General features: G+C 51.4%; 1 protein-coding gene across 1 annotated transcript; it reads left to right on the top strand.

The window, feature by feature from the left end:
- The first annotated feature begins 912 nt into the window (after positions 1 to 912).
- LOC104395934 (keratin, type II cytoskeletal cochleal) lies at positions 913 to 8,971 on the top strand. Its single transcript, XM_010005696.1, has 9 exons — positions 913 to 1,296; positions 2,038 to 2,246; positions 4,527 to 4,587; positions 4,779 to 4,874; positions 5,618 to 5,782; positions 5,910 to 6,035; positions 7,247 to 7,467; positions 8,006 to 8,040; positions 8,784 to 8,971. The coding sequence occupies exons 1-9, from the start codon at positions 913 to 915 to the stop codon at positions 8,969 to 8,971; spliced, it is 1,485 nt and encodes a 494-aa protein (XP_010003998.1).
- The last annotated feature ends 3,153 nt before the right edge of the window (positions 8,972 to 12,124 follow it).

The raw sequence follows: 12,124 nt of genomic DNA, 5'->3' as shown, positions 1-12,124 counted from the left end.
TTCTGTCTCCTTCTGAACGTGGACAGGCACGTGGATATTGCCCCGTGTAGGGTGCAGCCCACCAGAACCATCTTTATTTTAGCACCAGCAGGAAAAAGCAGCCCAAGCTCCTGGTGCATGGGGAGATTTGCAGCCCTCACAGCCCTGCATGGTGAGCCTGGCTGAAGCTGCTGGCAGAGCAGGGTTTGTGCCCACGGCTGAGCAGGGTTTGTGCCCACAGCAGAGCAGGGTTTGTGCCCACGGCTGAGCAGGGTTTGTGCCCACAGCTGAGCAGGGTTTGTGCCCACGGCTGAGCAGGGTTTGGCTCTAAATTATATATAATCATACTGCAAAGCAGCCTGATGGTGTGGATGGGAGAGGGCTGGCAGGGCAGAAATTCCACTGGGGAGATGTCTCCTGGGTGGATCCATGGTGCCCTGCCTGCCCTGCCCCAGGGGGGGCTGCCTGCTCTGCAGAGAGGTAGAAATCGCTGCCTCTTCCCCCCTCTTCTCATGTCAGTGTCGCCTTGAGCAGGGAGGAACGGAGAAGCGCTGAGGAAATGGGGATGGGACCCAGGGGAGCCCAGGAGAGCCTGTGCTTCTTGTCCCTTGGCTGCACATGTGGCAGAGGCCAAGGGGGGGCAGAACAAAGGCAGGTCTGAGCGCAGGACACGGCGCCAGGTGTGTCCTGTCCCTTCCCTGGCCCTTCCCTTCTCGAATTCTGCAGGTTGACGGGAGGGTGGGAAGGGAGCCAGGCACACCCAGCTCTCCGAGGCAGTAAAATGATCCCTCTTTTGCCCTTGGGCCAAGCCCAGCTTTTCTAACGGATAAAAGGAGAAGCAGTCAGGAGAACCTCCTCACTTCCCTGGTCTCCAGCACAGCTTCCCTGAGCCTGTGAAGGGTGGGGGATCCTGCAGACGCCCTCGGAGCAGCCATGTCCCGGTCTGTGAGTTTCAGCTCTCGCTCTGTGGCCGTGCCAGCGATCAGCCAAGTGCGGGTCAGCTCTGTCTCCTCGACCCGTGGAGGGGGTGCCAGCAGAGCAGGTGGCTTTGGCAGCTCCAGCCTCTACAACCTTGGCTCCTCCAACAAGCGGATCTCCCTGGGCGGCAGCAGCTCCTACAGCGTCCGCTCTGGATATGGAGCCTCCATGGGATTCGGGGGACCCCTCAGCCCTGGCGGCATTCAGGAGGTCACCATCAACCAGAGCCTCCTGACACCCCTGAATCTGGAGATTGACCCCAATATCCAGCGGGTGCGCAAGGAGGAGAAGGAGCAGATCAAGACACTCAACAACAAGTTTGCCTCCTTCATCGACAAGGTGAGGTGTTGGGAAGGCTGGGGGCTCTGTGGGTGCTGCTGAACAGCAGCTCTGACCCAAAGCTCACTTAACCCAGTGGGGGATTCACAGGTGGGCTCAGGATCAGGTCCTCAAGAGCATGGTGTGATTTGCCTGCTGCAATTCAATAACTCATTAATAAGACCTGCTTGCACTGCCACAAGCAAAGGGGTTTGCCCTGCTCCGGCCAGCCTTGTAACCCTTTTATTTAGCTGGTATTGCTGATAATGTGGGTGCATGCTTTAAAGATCAAATCTGCACCCAAGCACACCACCACCAAATTCATGAAGGAGGGAGTGAGCCTCTTGGGCAGAGGAATCATCCCAGTAGAACAGATCTTGACATAAGTCAGAGCTGGCTGTGTTTGTTTGCACTGCCCTGTACCTCTGCAGCTTTATTGTCTTGCACTAACTGATCCTGTGTAATCTTCAGCTCTGGCATCCTCAAAATGCAAGGAATCCAGGCCTGGAGTTGGAGTAATTGGCTGACTTTGAGGTCTGTGGCAGGCAGGATCTGCTTATCTTTAATGCATACAAAGCCTAAAAGTCATAAGCCAAGCCCTCCCTCATGGTCTTTATCACCCTCCAGAGTTTAGGTGCTTCCTCTGAGCAATCAGAATTCTTCAGATACCATCTGCAGCCTGTCCTTCCCCTGGGATCCAAACTGCAGTGTCAGCTCCCCCTTCCTCCTGCTTTCACAAATGATCCCTTGGTTGCTTTTCAGGTCCGTTTCCTGGAGCAGCAAAACAAAATGCTGGAAACCAAATGGAGCCTCCTCCAGGACCAGAAGACTGCCCGGAGTAACATTGCTCCCATGTTTGAGGCCTACATCAACAACCTGCGGCGTCAGCTGGATGGGTTGTTGAATGACAAAGGCCGTCTGGAGGGTGAACTGAAGAACATGCAGGATCTTGTTGAGGATTTCAAAGCCAAGTAACGTATAATCTTCCCATCTAACGGTGTAGTTGAGCTGGCAGGTTGGTCAATAGCTTGGCAGAGTTGTCCCCAGCTTTTCTGTCAGGGAGATTTTTTTCCAGCCATGGCTGAGGTGTCTAGTCCAGGGAAGCTGCCTGGATTCTTCTTGCCCCATCACTCCTGGAACCTTGTTTCCACATGTTCTTCAGTGGCTCCAACCTCTTGGCCTTGCTTTGGGCCTCTCAGAGATGGGTTTGCACTTGAGGTTGGATGAGCCCCTGGGGGCTGCAGGGAGCCCATGGCAGCTCAGCAGGTTGGCAGGTGAGGGTAGGGAACGGAGCAGGTGACCTGCAATTTTTATGCAGCTTTTCAGTCCAAGCAGTGTTGCCTGGGAGGAGTCCCATGAAGAAAGTAGCCTTTGTCCCTGTGCCCAACCCAGCTATACAGGGGAATGCCTTTAATGAGGGAAAAAAAAAAGAGAGAAAGAAAAGAGGGAGCTGGCAAACTGGATCAGGCAGGAACTGAAAACAAATATCTGATAATCTCCAGGGTGTTTAGGGAAAGTCAATAACCAGTAATTCTCAAGGAGGCACATGGGAATGATGTTCCCCCCACTCTGCTCAGTTATTTCTGCTCTCTGCCCGTCCACAGCTGCACATTGCATCTCTGCAGGGCAGCAGCAAGGAGCTGGGTTGCAGCCAGAGCAGTTCTAGGCCTGGTTTGAGCTGCATGTCACATGAGTGCAAGGTGCACTGGTGCATGTTTGTTCCTGCAGCTTACAGGTCCAAGGAAAACCAAACTCTGTGTGTGCTAAGAGAAGGGAAGAGGGAATGCTAGTGCAGCAGAGAGAGTGAGGATGTAGTAACTGCTGCTCAGAACCTGCTGCTCCCCATTTATATGAGAAAAATTTCGTTGTCTAAGTAGAATACTTAACATATGACTAGCTCCTTAGGTGGCTGTTGCTTCTCTTTTGCATGTTCAGTTTACAGTCATTCTCCATGTAAATCCAGGGGAGGGGATTGATACGCATGAGGCTCCCAGGAATGAGGTTCAGTCCTTACAGGGTCACTGCCCTGGCCCAGGGTGTGGTGCAGCCTGTGGGCAGGAGCAGCCATGACCATGTCCCCTGGATGGGGCAGGGGACCCCAGGGGTGGGATGCACTGGGCTTTCCAGGGAGTTAAAGCAGAGTATTGAAAGTTTTGGCAGTTCCTGACCAGCTTGGTGGAGCTTCCCCCAGGACATGAGGAATGTATCAAACCATTCTAGATTAATTCATTTACCTGTCTTTGGTTACCCTGGGGCTGGGTGTGCACACCAGCACGTCCTTTCCAGGTCATACATTGCTCTGCAGTTGCAAGGGATGCAGTTCATTGACCTTGAAAGGGACAAGGTTCATTTATGCCAGTGTGACAGGCAAGTTTCCAGTGGGGAGCAGAACATTGTTGAAAGTCAAGTAGCTCACACTTTGGAAGGCAAATTACAGTGTTAGCTATGCAAGGACTGTGTAAATAAACAGAGCAGTAACTTTGGCAACAACAATTCCAAAACAGCTGGAGAAATTGGTTCCTGCTCCTTGGGTGATTTTCAGGACTCCTGTAGCAGATTCTTTCTATTTGTTTCAGCAGGTTGGCTGTAGGTAAACTGGTGTGAGGCAGGCTGGGAGAGCCAGGCTGGCAAGTGGTGCAAATCAGTGAACCTCCTGAGAAGTCAATGGAGCATGATTCTTATCTGCTGTGGATCTAGCTCATTACATCTAAAGGAGAACACCTAAGGAAGGGATGTAGCCAGTGAATTTGTGTGACTTTGAAGCACAGGGAGGCTGTGTGGAGTGAGTCGTGCACTCTTACCAGGACGTGGCACGTGGTGGACACCTGCACAGTGATCTCAGGTGTCTGCAGAAGGGAAGTGTGCAGTGAAAGCAGCACTGACAGGGGCTTTGCTCAGCAGAGAGGAAAAGTGCAGTGAATTTTAAGGAATGTGGGAAAGCAAGGGTGAGAAGTGCTTTCCAGGTGGTCATGGTGGTGTGGAGCAGAATAGTTTTGAGGCATCGGCTTATCCAGACAGTGCGTGGAGCTGCGACGTGCAGCTGGTGCCTCTGGTGCAGGGATACAGGTGCTGCGGTGGAGCAGTGACCCCTGCCTGGGGCAGCCTTGTCTGGGGCGGCCATGGGCTCTGCTGACGTGGCTGACAAAGAGAAATGGGGGGAGGGAGAAGGGAGTTGGGGTAACTCTCCAAGGTGACAGTCTTTTCCTTTTGCTCAGGTTCTAACTCGACACCAATCCCTTCTTTTCTGGCAGGTACGAAGATGAAATCAACAAGCGCACGACGGCAGAAAACGAGTTTGTGGTGCTCAAGAAGGTGAGAGGAGGGAGTTGGCTGGGACTGCTCATACGTGTTCAGCAGAGAATGTTTAGGGCATGGCAGGTCATTGGGCAGAGGGATGTGAAAGGCAGGTGGCTTGGGGAACTTGATGGGCTCTGCTTCTGAAGCCCATCAAAGACTGGGTGGACTCAGCTATGGCAATCTCAGTGGGTTATCGCTTTTTTTAGGATGTGGATGCTGCCTACATGAACAAAGTGGAGCTGGAGGCCAAGGTGGATGCTCTAACAGATGAGATCAACTTCCTGAGGTCTCTCTATGAAGCGGTAAGGTCCTTTCTGCTGCTTGTGGCTGCTGCAGTGGAGCATCACCAGCGGGTGAAGGATAGGCCATGGTGGCAGAAAATGTGCTGTTTCCAGAGATGAGAAGGGTGATGGAGACATGGAGTCTTATCTTCCATAAACAAAAATGAGCCTGCAAGTGAAGTGCACCTCCTGTGAATTGTCACAGTGATTTCTCCCTGTCTGGGACCTGAGATGAATTTATTGCAAATATAGGCAGGACATGCATTGTTTTTTGGATGCAGTTAGTATGAAAACAAGAAAATCCACTGTGTTATAGCCAGAGCTGTAGCACTGGGGTGTGTTTGTGTGTGAGAGGAATAACGGGAGTTATAAAGGAGTCCTCTTGTCCAGGACTTCTTTATCTTAGTCATTATTTGCAAGATAAGAGGCTGAATGAACTGGGCACTGTTGCATCCCTGGGTGAGGTGGTGGAATTTGGCCCTTGCTTTGTTGTGGAGCTGATGCTCAAGCTTCTTGGACTAGCATTTCATGTCAAAATGCAGGTGATAAGTAGCAGCTCCATTTCTGCTGCTGTTAGTTACTTTGTCCTTTGCAAGGTTGATGTGATTCAGCTGTTCTCCTTTTAATTAATGATTGTTTAGATGGAATTCTTCTTATCTGCCTCTCTTTCCCATTTCTTCTTGGATTCTTTCTCTAATTGACTTCCAAAAGAGTGCCCCTTAGAAGTCAGTGATTAATGGCATTGTTTTTAATGCAACTGGCAGGAACTTCAGGAGCTGCAGGCCCAGATCTCTGACACATCTGTGGTCCTGTCTATGGACAACAGTCGAAACCTGGACCTGGACAGCATCATTGCAGAGGTCAAAGCCCAGTACGAGGAGATCGCCAACAGGAGCCGGGCAGAGGCCGAGTCCTGGTACCAGAGCAAGGTGAGTGAGGGGAGAGGTGGAGGCAGCTGCAGCTTCTGGTAGTACATGTGTCACAAGTGGGAGAGATTTTAGCCAGCTAATGGACTGCCAGCTCAGATGCATCTTCCTTGCTGTGTTTCTGCCCCAGTACGAGGCCCTGCAGGTCACTGCTGGGAAACACGGCGACGACCTGCGCAACACCAAGAACGAGATCTCGGAGATCAACCGCATGATCCAGAGGCTGCAGGGGGAGATCGAGAGTGCAAAGGCCCAGGTGAGGAGCTGCCCTTGTTCTCCTGCTGCAGAGCAGCGGGTTGAGCAGCGACAAGAGTGCCAGGGAGCACTGGGTGGGACACAACACCTGCAGGAGCAGTTTGGGGGTGGCTGCAGTGCTCACCTCAAGCGGTCAGTTCTGGAGGGAGAAGCCCTCCTGCTGAGGGGCAGCTGAGCTCTGGCTGAGAGCAAGTTGGCCAGTGACCTGGGAGGACAGGAGGGGAGTGAATGCAGAGCTGTTTCCAAGGGACAAGGCTGCATGTGGCCTCCTTCCCACTCACACACGTTCCTTGTGCCCTCTTGCTTTGGGATATTTGTCCACTCCCTTCTTCCAGAAGGGAACACCATGTTTGGGCATAGAAAAGAATTCTTTAGCTGTATGGGAGCTCTGTTTGAATTCCCCAGGAGCTGCTATCACTTTATCAAACTGGTGAAAGCCAGACCAGTGAGTGATTCAGACCATGTTCAGGGCTGAAAACTGGCTGTGAATAACCAGGGTGCACAAAGCTGGAGATAAGCCATTGTGATTCATCCATTTATGTTTATTTGGTTTCAGGGCAGGGAGACTTCAACACACACTTAGAAGCAATGAGCTGACCCAGTGCAGCTCCCTTGAACAATGAATGAGAGTATAAAGTACATGTGTTCACTGTGAGCCCTTCCTGCCAAACATGGGGCTTTTTTGGAGGGGCAGGGGGCACAGCTGGGGGTGCATCAGACTGCCAGCTTGATGTGGCCCCACAGGGATACTTTTGGGGTAGATCTGCACTGTTTGGTAACAGCAGGTCTGCTCGAGTCCACACTTGCCTCACATCAAAGCTTGCTGGAGACCAACTGGCTCTGAACTGAGGCATAATAGGGAGAGAAAACCTGAGCATGTGGTAACCCCAAGGGTTGTGCTGTTGTGGGTGGGCTGAGAAGCTGAGGATCACCTGAAGAAGGTGTTCTGAAAATGTAGCCAGTGGAGAGAAACAGAGTCTGCCTTTTAGAATAATGGTATGAGAAGAGCTTCCTTTGCATGCTGGTCTTTGTCCAGTCCCCCCCAAAATGTGCAGGCATGAACTTCTAGAGATCAGAGTTGAGCAGATGGCTCCAGGGCTCTACAGGGACACAGAGATGGTCTGGCCAGTAGATGTCAGAAGTCCATCAGCAGTGGTGTCCTTCAGCAAGGAGGTGGGGTGCCCATGCCCATACCCTGCTCTGTCCCTGCAGCGTGCCAAGATGGAAGCAGCAATTGCTGAGGCCGAGGAACGTGGCGAGTTGGCTGTCAAGGATGCCAAGGCAAAGCTGGAGGAGCTGGAGGCAGCTCTGCAGAAGGCAAAGCAGGACATGGCCCGGCAGCTCCGGGAGTACCAGGAGCTGATGAACGTCAAGCTGGCCCTGGACATCGAGATTGCCACCTACAGGAAGCTGCTGGAGGGAGAGGAGAGCAGGTGGGAGCAGCCTCTGGGTTTTACCCCAGGAAGGGTCCAGCCCTTTGTTCCTTTTGCTCAGGGACATCGTGAGGACCCAATTCCAGTTTCTGCAGAATAGGAAATCTTGCATTTTAAACTGATTTTTAGTCCTGAAAATGCTTTGGCTGAAGAGCCAAAGTGGCAAGTTCTGGGGAAAACTTGATGCTTTTGGTGAAAAGATACAAAGAAGAAAAAAAGTTGTTTTCCATCATGTGCTTGGATGCTGTGGCAGAAAATTTCCAAGTGGCTTAAATCCCCGTGGAACTAAGACAGAACTTCTGTGCTCTGTCAGCCACCCCCAGGTGATAACACAGCTTGTAAATGTAGGGCCAGAACAAAGCACTGGATGGCACACTGATCTTGGCTGAATTATTTACAACAGCAGCAATAACTCACTGCCATGAATAACTCACTGCCATTGTCTCCATCCCCAGCGTTCAGGCCCTGGGGGGACACTGAGTAATGCAGAATCTAACCTGTCCTCTTCCTTTTTGCCTTTTGTGTTTCTCTTCTCCAGGTTGGCTGGTGATGGAGTTGGCAACGTCAACATCTGTGAGTTGATTTTGGAATTTATAATAGTTACACATCACCATAATTGTATAGAAAATGCAGGTGGGGACCAGCTGGGTTTATGTGCAGAAGCCTCCTGCTGCCTGCCTGAGTTCCTGCATCCCAGTTAGTGCCCAGGCTTAGGTGGGAGCCCTCAGGAAGAAGTTGTTGGTGCTGGTATGAAATTTAGCTTGGAAGAATATTGATCTTTCTTTCATCCTATTTTTGTATGGAGAAAAATGTGCTCATGAGAAAAGACATTGCCTGGGTTGGAAGTCAGTGCCAGGGGAGGTTAGAGGGTGTCCTTCCAGCCTGGGAAGCATTGTGTGCTCACCTGGCCTGGACATGGGGCAGATGCTGGTGTCTCAGAGGTGCTGTCTACAGCTCCACACCAGTGGCTCTGCTTTTCATCCCCTTAATTGCCATTGATAGCTGGTGAATCACTTGTCCTTGGTGGACCAGATGAGCTGAATGTGTTCATGGTCTGGGGTTCTCTGGGCTGCAGAGGGTCCTGAGCCAGGCTGAGTGAGGGAGAAGAAGACAGGCTGCTCAGCCCTCCCATGCATCAGGCTTAGCAGGGAGGGTAAATGCTGTGGGCCAATATGGAACAAGAGATCAGTGTCCTGGGCCCTGTGTTCTGCAGGAGACCATAGAGAGTTTTCATCTGGTTGCTCCCATTTTGAAATGCTCGTCTTGGGTTCCCAATGCCCTGGTGCTTACGTTTGATTTGCTTCTCTCTGCCACAGCCGTGATCAGCTCCAGCGGGGGAGGCAGCTACGGCAGTTCCAGTGGATTTCTGGGAGGAGGAATGGGAGGAGGCCTCAGCCTGGGAGCAGGCATGGGCAGCGGGGCACTCGGCTTCTCCTCCGGGGGCAGCACCAAGTCCTACAGCATCACCACAACCACATCCAGCAGGAGAAGCGTCAGGAAGTAAAGGCAGGGATGGAGCCGAGCGGTCCCCGTTACGCGGGAGGAGGGAAACCATACACAGGAAAGTTTTGTTGCCTTTTATGGGATGAATTGGCTGCAAAATTTCTGCAGTGATGAATGAATTGGAATGAGACACACCAGAGTACCTGACCCTGCCACATCACACCTGAGGCTTGATCCTGCACTTTTGAACTTAGTGGGAACCATTCCACTGAGAGCAGGTTCAAGCCTGTAGGGTGAAATTTATCCAGTGAAGCAGGTGGGATAACACTTTTGTTACTTGTGTGCTTGGTACCCCCTGCTCAAGGCTGGATTTCACCCTTTGAAGGGCAAAGCCATCATCTGAGTGGCAAGCTCTTCCACACTTCTGCTGGGGTTTTGAAAAAGAGACCATAAGATTATCTCCCTCTTAATATGATTTGGAAGACTTTACTCCCTTCAGCTTCTCAGAAAATGCCAATCCTTGTTAAGATTTCAGCCTGGGTTTTTTTTAAGTATACAGGAAGAAAACATTGCAACCATTTGGGGTTTCTCCTAACTTCCTTTGGAAATGGGCTCAGAAGTGGAATTCTGAGTTCATTAATTCAGTTCAGCAATTCTCTGAATGAAGCTGATTTCTTGCCAAAGGCAGTGCAGGCAGATTTACTTTCAGATTCCTTATAGTGAAATAACTCCTAAACAAGCTCCCCTGCCCATTCTCTCTCCTTACAAGAGGCCCAGACCTTGAGGGGTATGAAGTTGCAGAAAATGCTAAGTAACACACCACAGTGGGAGGTAACATTCCCCATTCTTGGATGTCTCTGTTTTCCACCCCCTATTTCAAAGTGTATCTGGTGATATCTGGTGTCTTCACTGCAGCCTGTTTTGTTGATGCATCATTACAATAACTTCTTGTTCCTGCCAAAATGTGTCTTCAACTTAAATATGCCAGGGAAAACAGTCAGGTCAGTAGGAAGCATTGTTAGGTAAATAACTGAAATAAACTGCCCAGAACTGGTGCTCAGCCGTGTCCAGCAGCGAATCTTTGTTTACGTTTGATGCCTCTGAGTTGGTTGTGAGGCCATTAATAAAGTTTCCCTATTGTGAGAGTCTTTAGTCACAGCTGAGTTCCTTGTCTCTGCTGCCCTGGATGCTCAGGACCTCTGGAAAACATCCAGTGCTAACACCTCCCTGCTGTCTGCAGAGCCTGCTGCTGGCTGTGTCCTCTGGAGCAGCCAGGCCGAGGTCAGGGTCAGGATCCAGGCTTTGATGCCTGCAAAGTCTTTCACTCTTGGTTGAATTTTACCTGCACCCAGTCCAGACAGGGAGTGGATGGGGCTGGTGTTTTTCAAGTACTTCAGCTTTTTCCCAGCCCCTGGCAGGCCTGAAAATAGCAAAGACCAATCTCACTCCAAGCACCAGCTTCCTCTGCTGAGTGGAGAGAAGCTGAACATTGGGGTCACCTCTGCTGTAGGTGACCAAACCTTGGAGAGGTGAATCTGGGCCTTGCTGCATGAGGACAGCTCCTTCCTGCTCCTTTTGGGGCAATGGGGGGTGAGAAGGGCTCCCCCAGGGGTGGTTTGTTCTTGTTCCCATTCCTGTAGGGTCATGGTGCAGACCCATGGCAGAGCCATGGCACCAGGGTGCTCAGCAGAGCCATGGCACCAGCAGCCTGGCACACCCAGCTCACAGCTTTTGTGTCATAGGCAAAAAGTCAAATGAATAAAATCCCCTGAAGTTAATTGAAATTAAAAGCTCAAAGAGAGACATTGCCCAGGTGGTTTTGGCAGGAGGTGCCAGTGTTTCTGTCACAATGAATTGTGGGTCTCTCTTGGCATTACAAGAGATCATTACCAGGCTCCACTGGTGCTGCTTGAGCTTTCAGGGCTCTCCCAGCCTGGGTGGCTGCAGCTTTGCCACGTGCCCAGAGCCAGGGGTGCTGCTCCGTGCTGGGGAACAGGGACACCCCAGGAAATGCCGTGAATTATCTGTGCAAGTCCATGGAGATGGATCCCTTGGAGCTTTCTGCTTGCTCTTTGGGTCTGGTCTTGGCTCGCTCTGGGGTCACTGGTGGAGCTGGTTGAAATGTAATCCTGCTGCAGAAGGGGTGCTGATCTAAGGAGGCAAAGGGCCCCAAATCAGGTGTGTTGGAAATCCCCTTGAGAGGGATTCCTGCAAGTTGGACTCGAGAAATAATTCAGCTTCAGGAGCAGCTTTGCAGTTGGAGGAGATTTTTGCACTGGTGGAGAAGGGAGACAGATGTGACCTAGAGAAACCCAGCACCCATCTGCTCCAGACCTTCCCCCATGGAGCAGCACCCAGCCTGGGCTGCACCTCCTGGGTGCCAGTGCCCCTCACTGCTTGTCTGAGCAGCAGCTGAGCTTCCTGTGCTGGTGGGCAGGATGTCCCTGCCAGAGCAAAGAGAGGCAAAAAGCAGTGGTGGTGGGAGCAAGGAGGTCTCAGAGATCCTGCAAGGTAGAAAAAGCCATCACATGCCCCACTGAGCTGCATTGTTTGGCCTCCCTGTTTTGCAGCAGTGATTAAGAAGAATAATAAGCATCTGAAATATGCATAAAATCATCAAGAGACAAAGGATGTTCATGTTGATGCAGGGCCAGGAACATGCCTGGTCTGGACATCAGAGTGACCCGACAAGCTGCTGTGGTTCGTGGAGGAGCCGTGGATTTGGGCTCAAAGAATTTAGGGAAAGCTGGAGGTAATTTGGCTTTGCAAATGGGAGTTGAGGGAAAGTGGGAGCCCGGCAGAGCAAAGACAATTGCAGAGGGCAGATCCTCCTCGACTGGGCAGGTCCTTTCATTCATCTGGTGCCAGCTCAGGGACACTGTTCTGTTCATGCTTTGGGATAGGCTAAGACCAAGACATCCCAGCCCCATTTTCTCTCCTGTTATGATTTAGGCAGCTAATACTACAGTCAGGAGCACATCCATCTTCTATACTCAGTTGTGTATTTTCAGCCTTCCACAGTACAACTCTGTAGCTATGTCACCTTCATCACTGAAACGTCTCAAAGCCCTTAGTTATTGTCATGTCATAGAATCCCAGACTAGTTTGTCTTGGAAGGGACCTTAAAGACCATCTAGTTCAACCCTCCTGCATGGGCAGGGACACCTCCCACCAGCCCAGGCTGCTCCAAGCCCCATCCAACCTGCCCTTCAAC

This window comes from Chaetura pelagica, unplaced genomic scaffold (genome assembly GCF_000747805.2).
Source record: "Chaetura pelagica isolate M959 unplaced genomic scaffold, ChaPel_1.0 scaffold861, whole genome shotgun sequence".
NCBI classification, from domain to species: domain Eukaryota; kingdom Metazoa; phylum Chordata; class Aves; order Apodiformes; family Apodidae; genus Chaetura; species Chaetura pelagica.
Note: the sequence above shows the minus strand (reverse complement) of the source record. Positions and strands in the feature narration are given on the sequence as shown.

Coding starts and splice junctions, on each gene's coding strand:
- LOC104395934 (XM_010005696.1), top strand. CDS start 913: ATGTCCCGGTCTGTGAGTTTCAGCTCTCGCTCTGTGGCCGTGCCAGCG. Junction 2,247..4,526: donor GTTGAGGATTTCAAAGCCAA/GTAACGTATAAT, acceptor CTTTTCTGGCAG/GTACGAAGATGAAATCAACA. Junction 4,875..5,617: donor TGAGGTCTCTCTATGAAGCG/GTAAGGTCCTTT, acceptor TGCAACTGGCAG/GAACTTCAGGAGCTGCAGGC.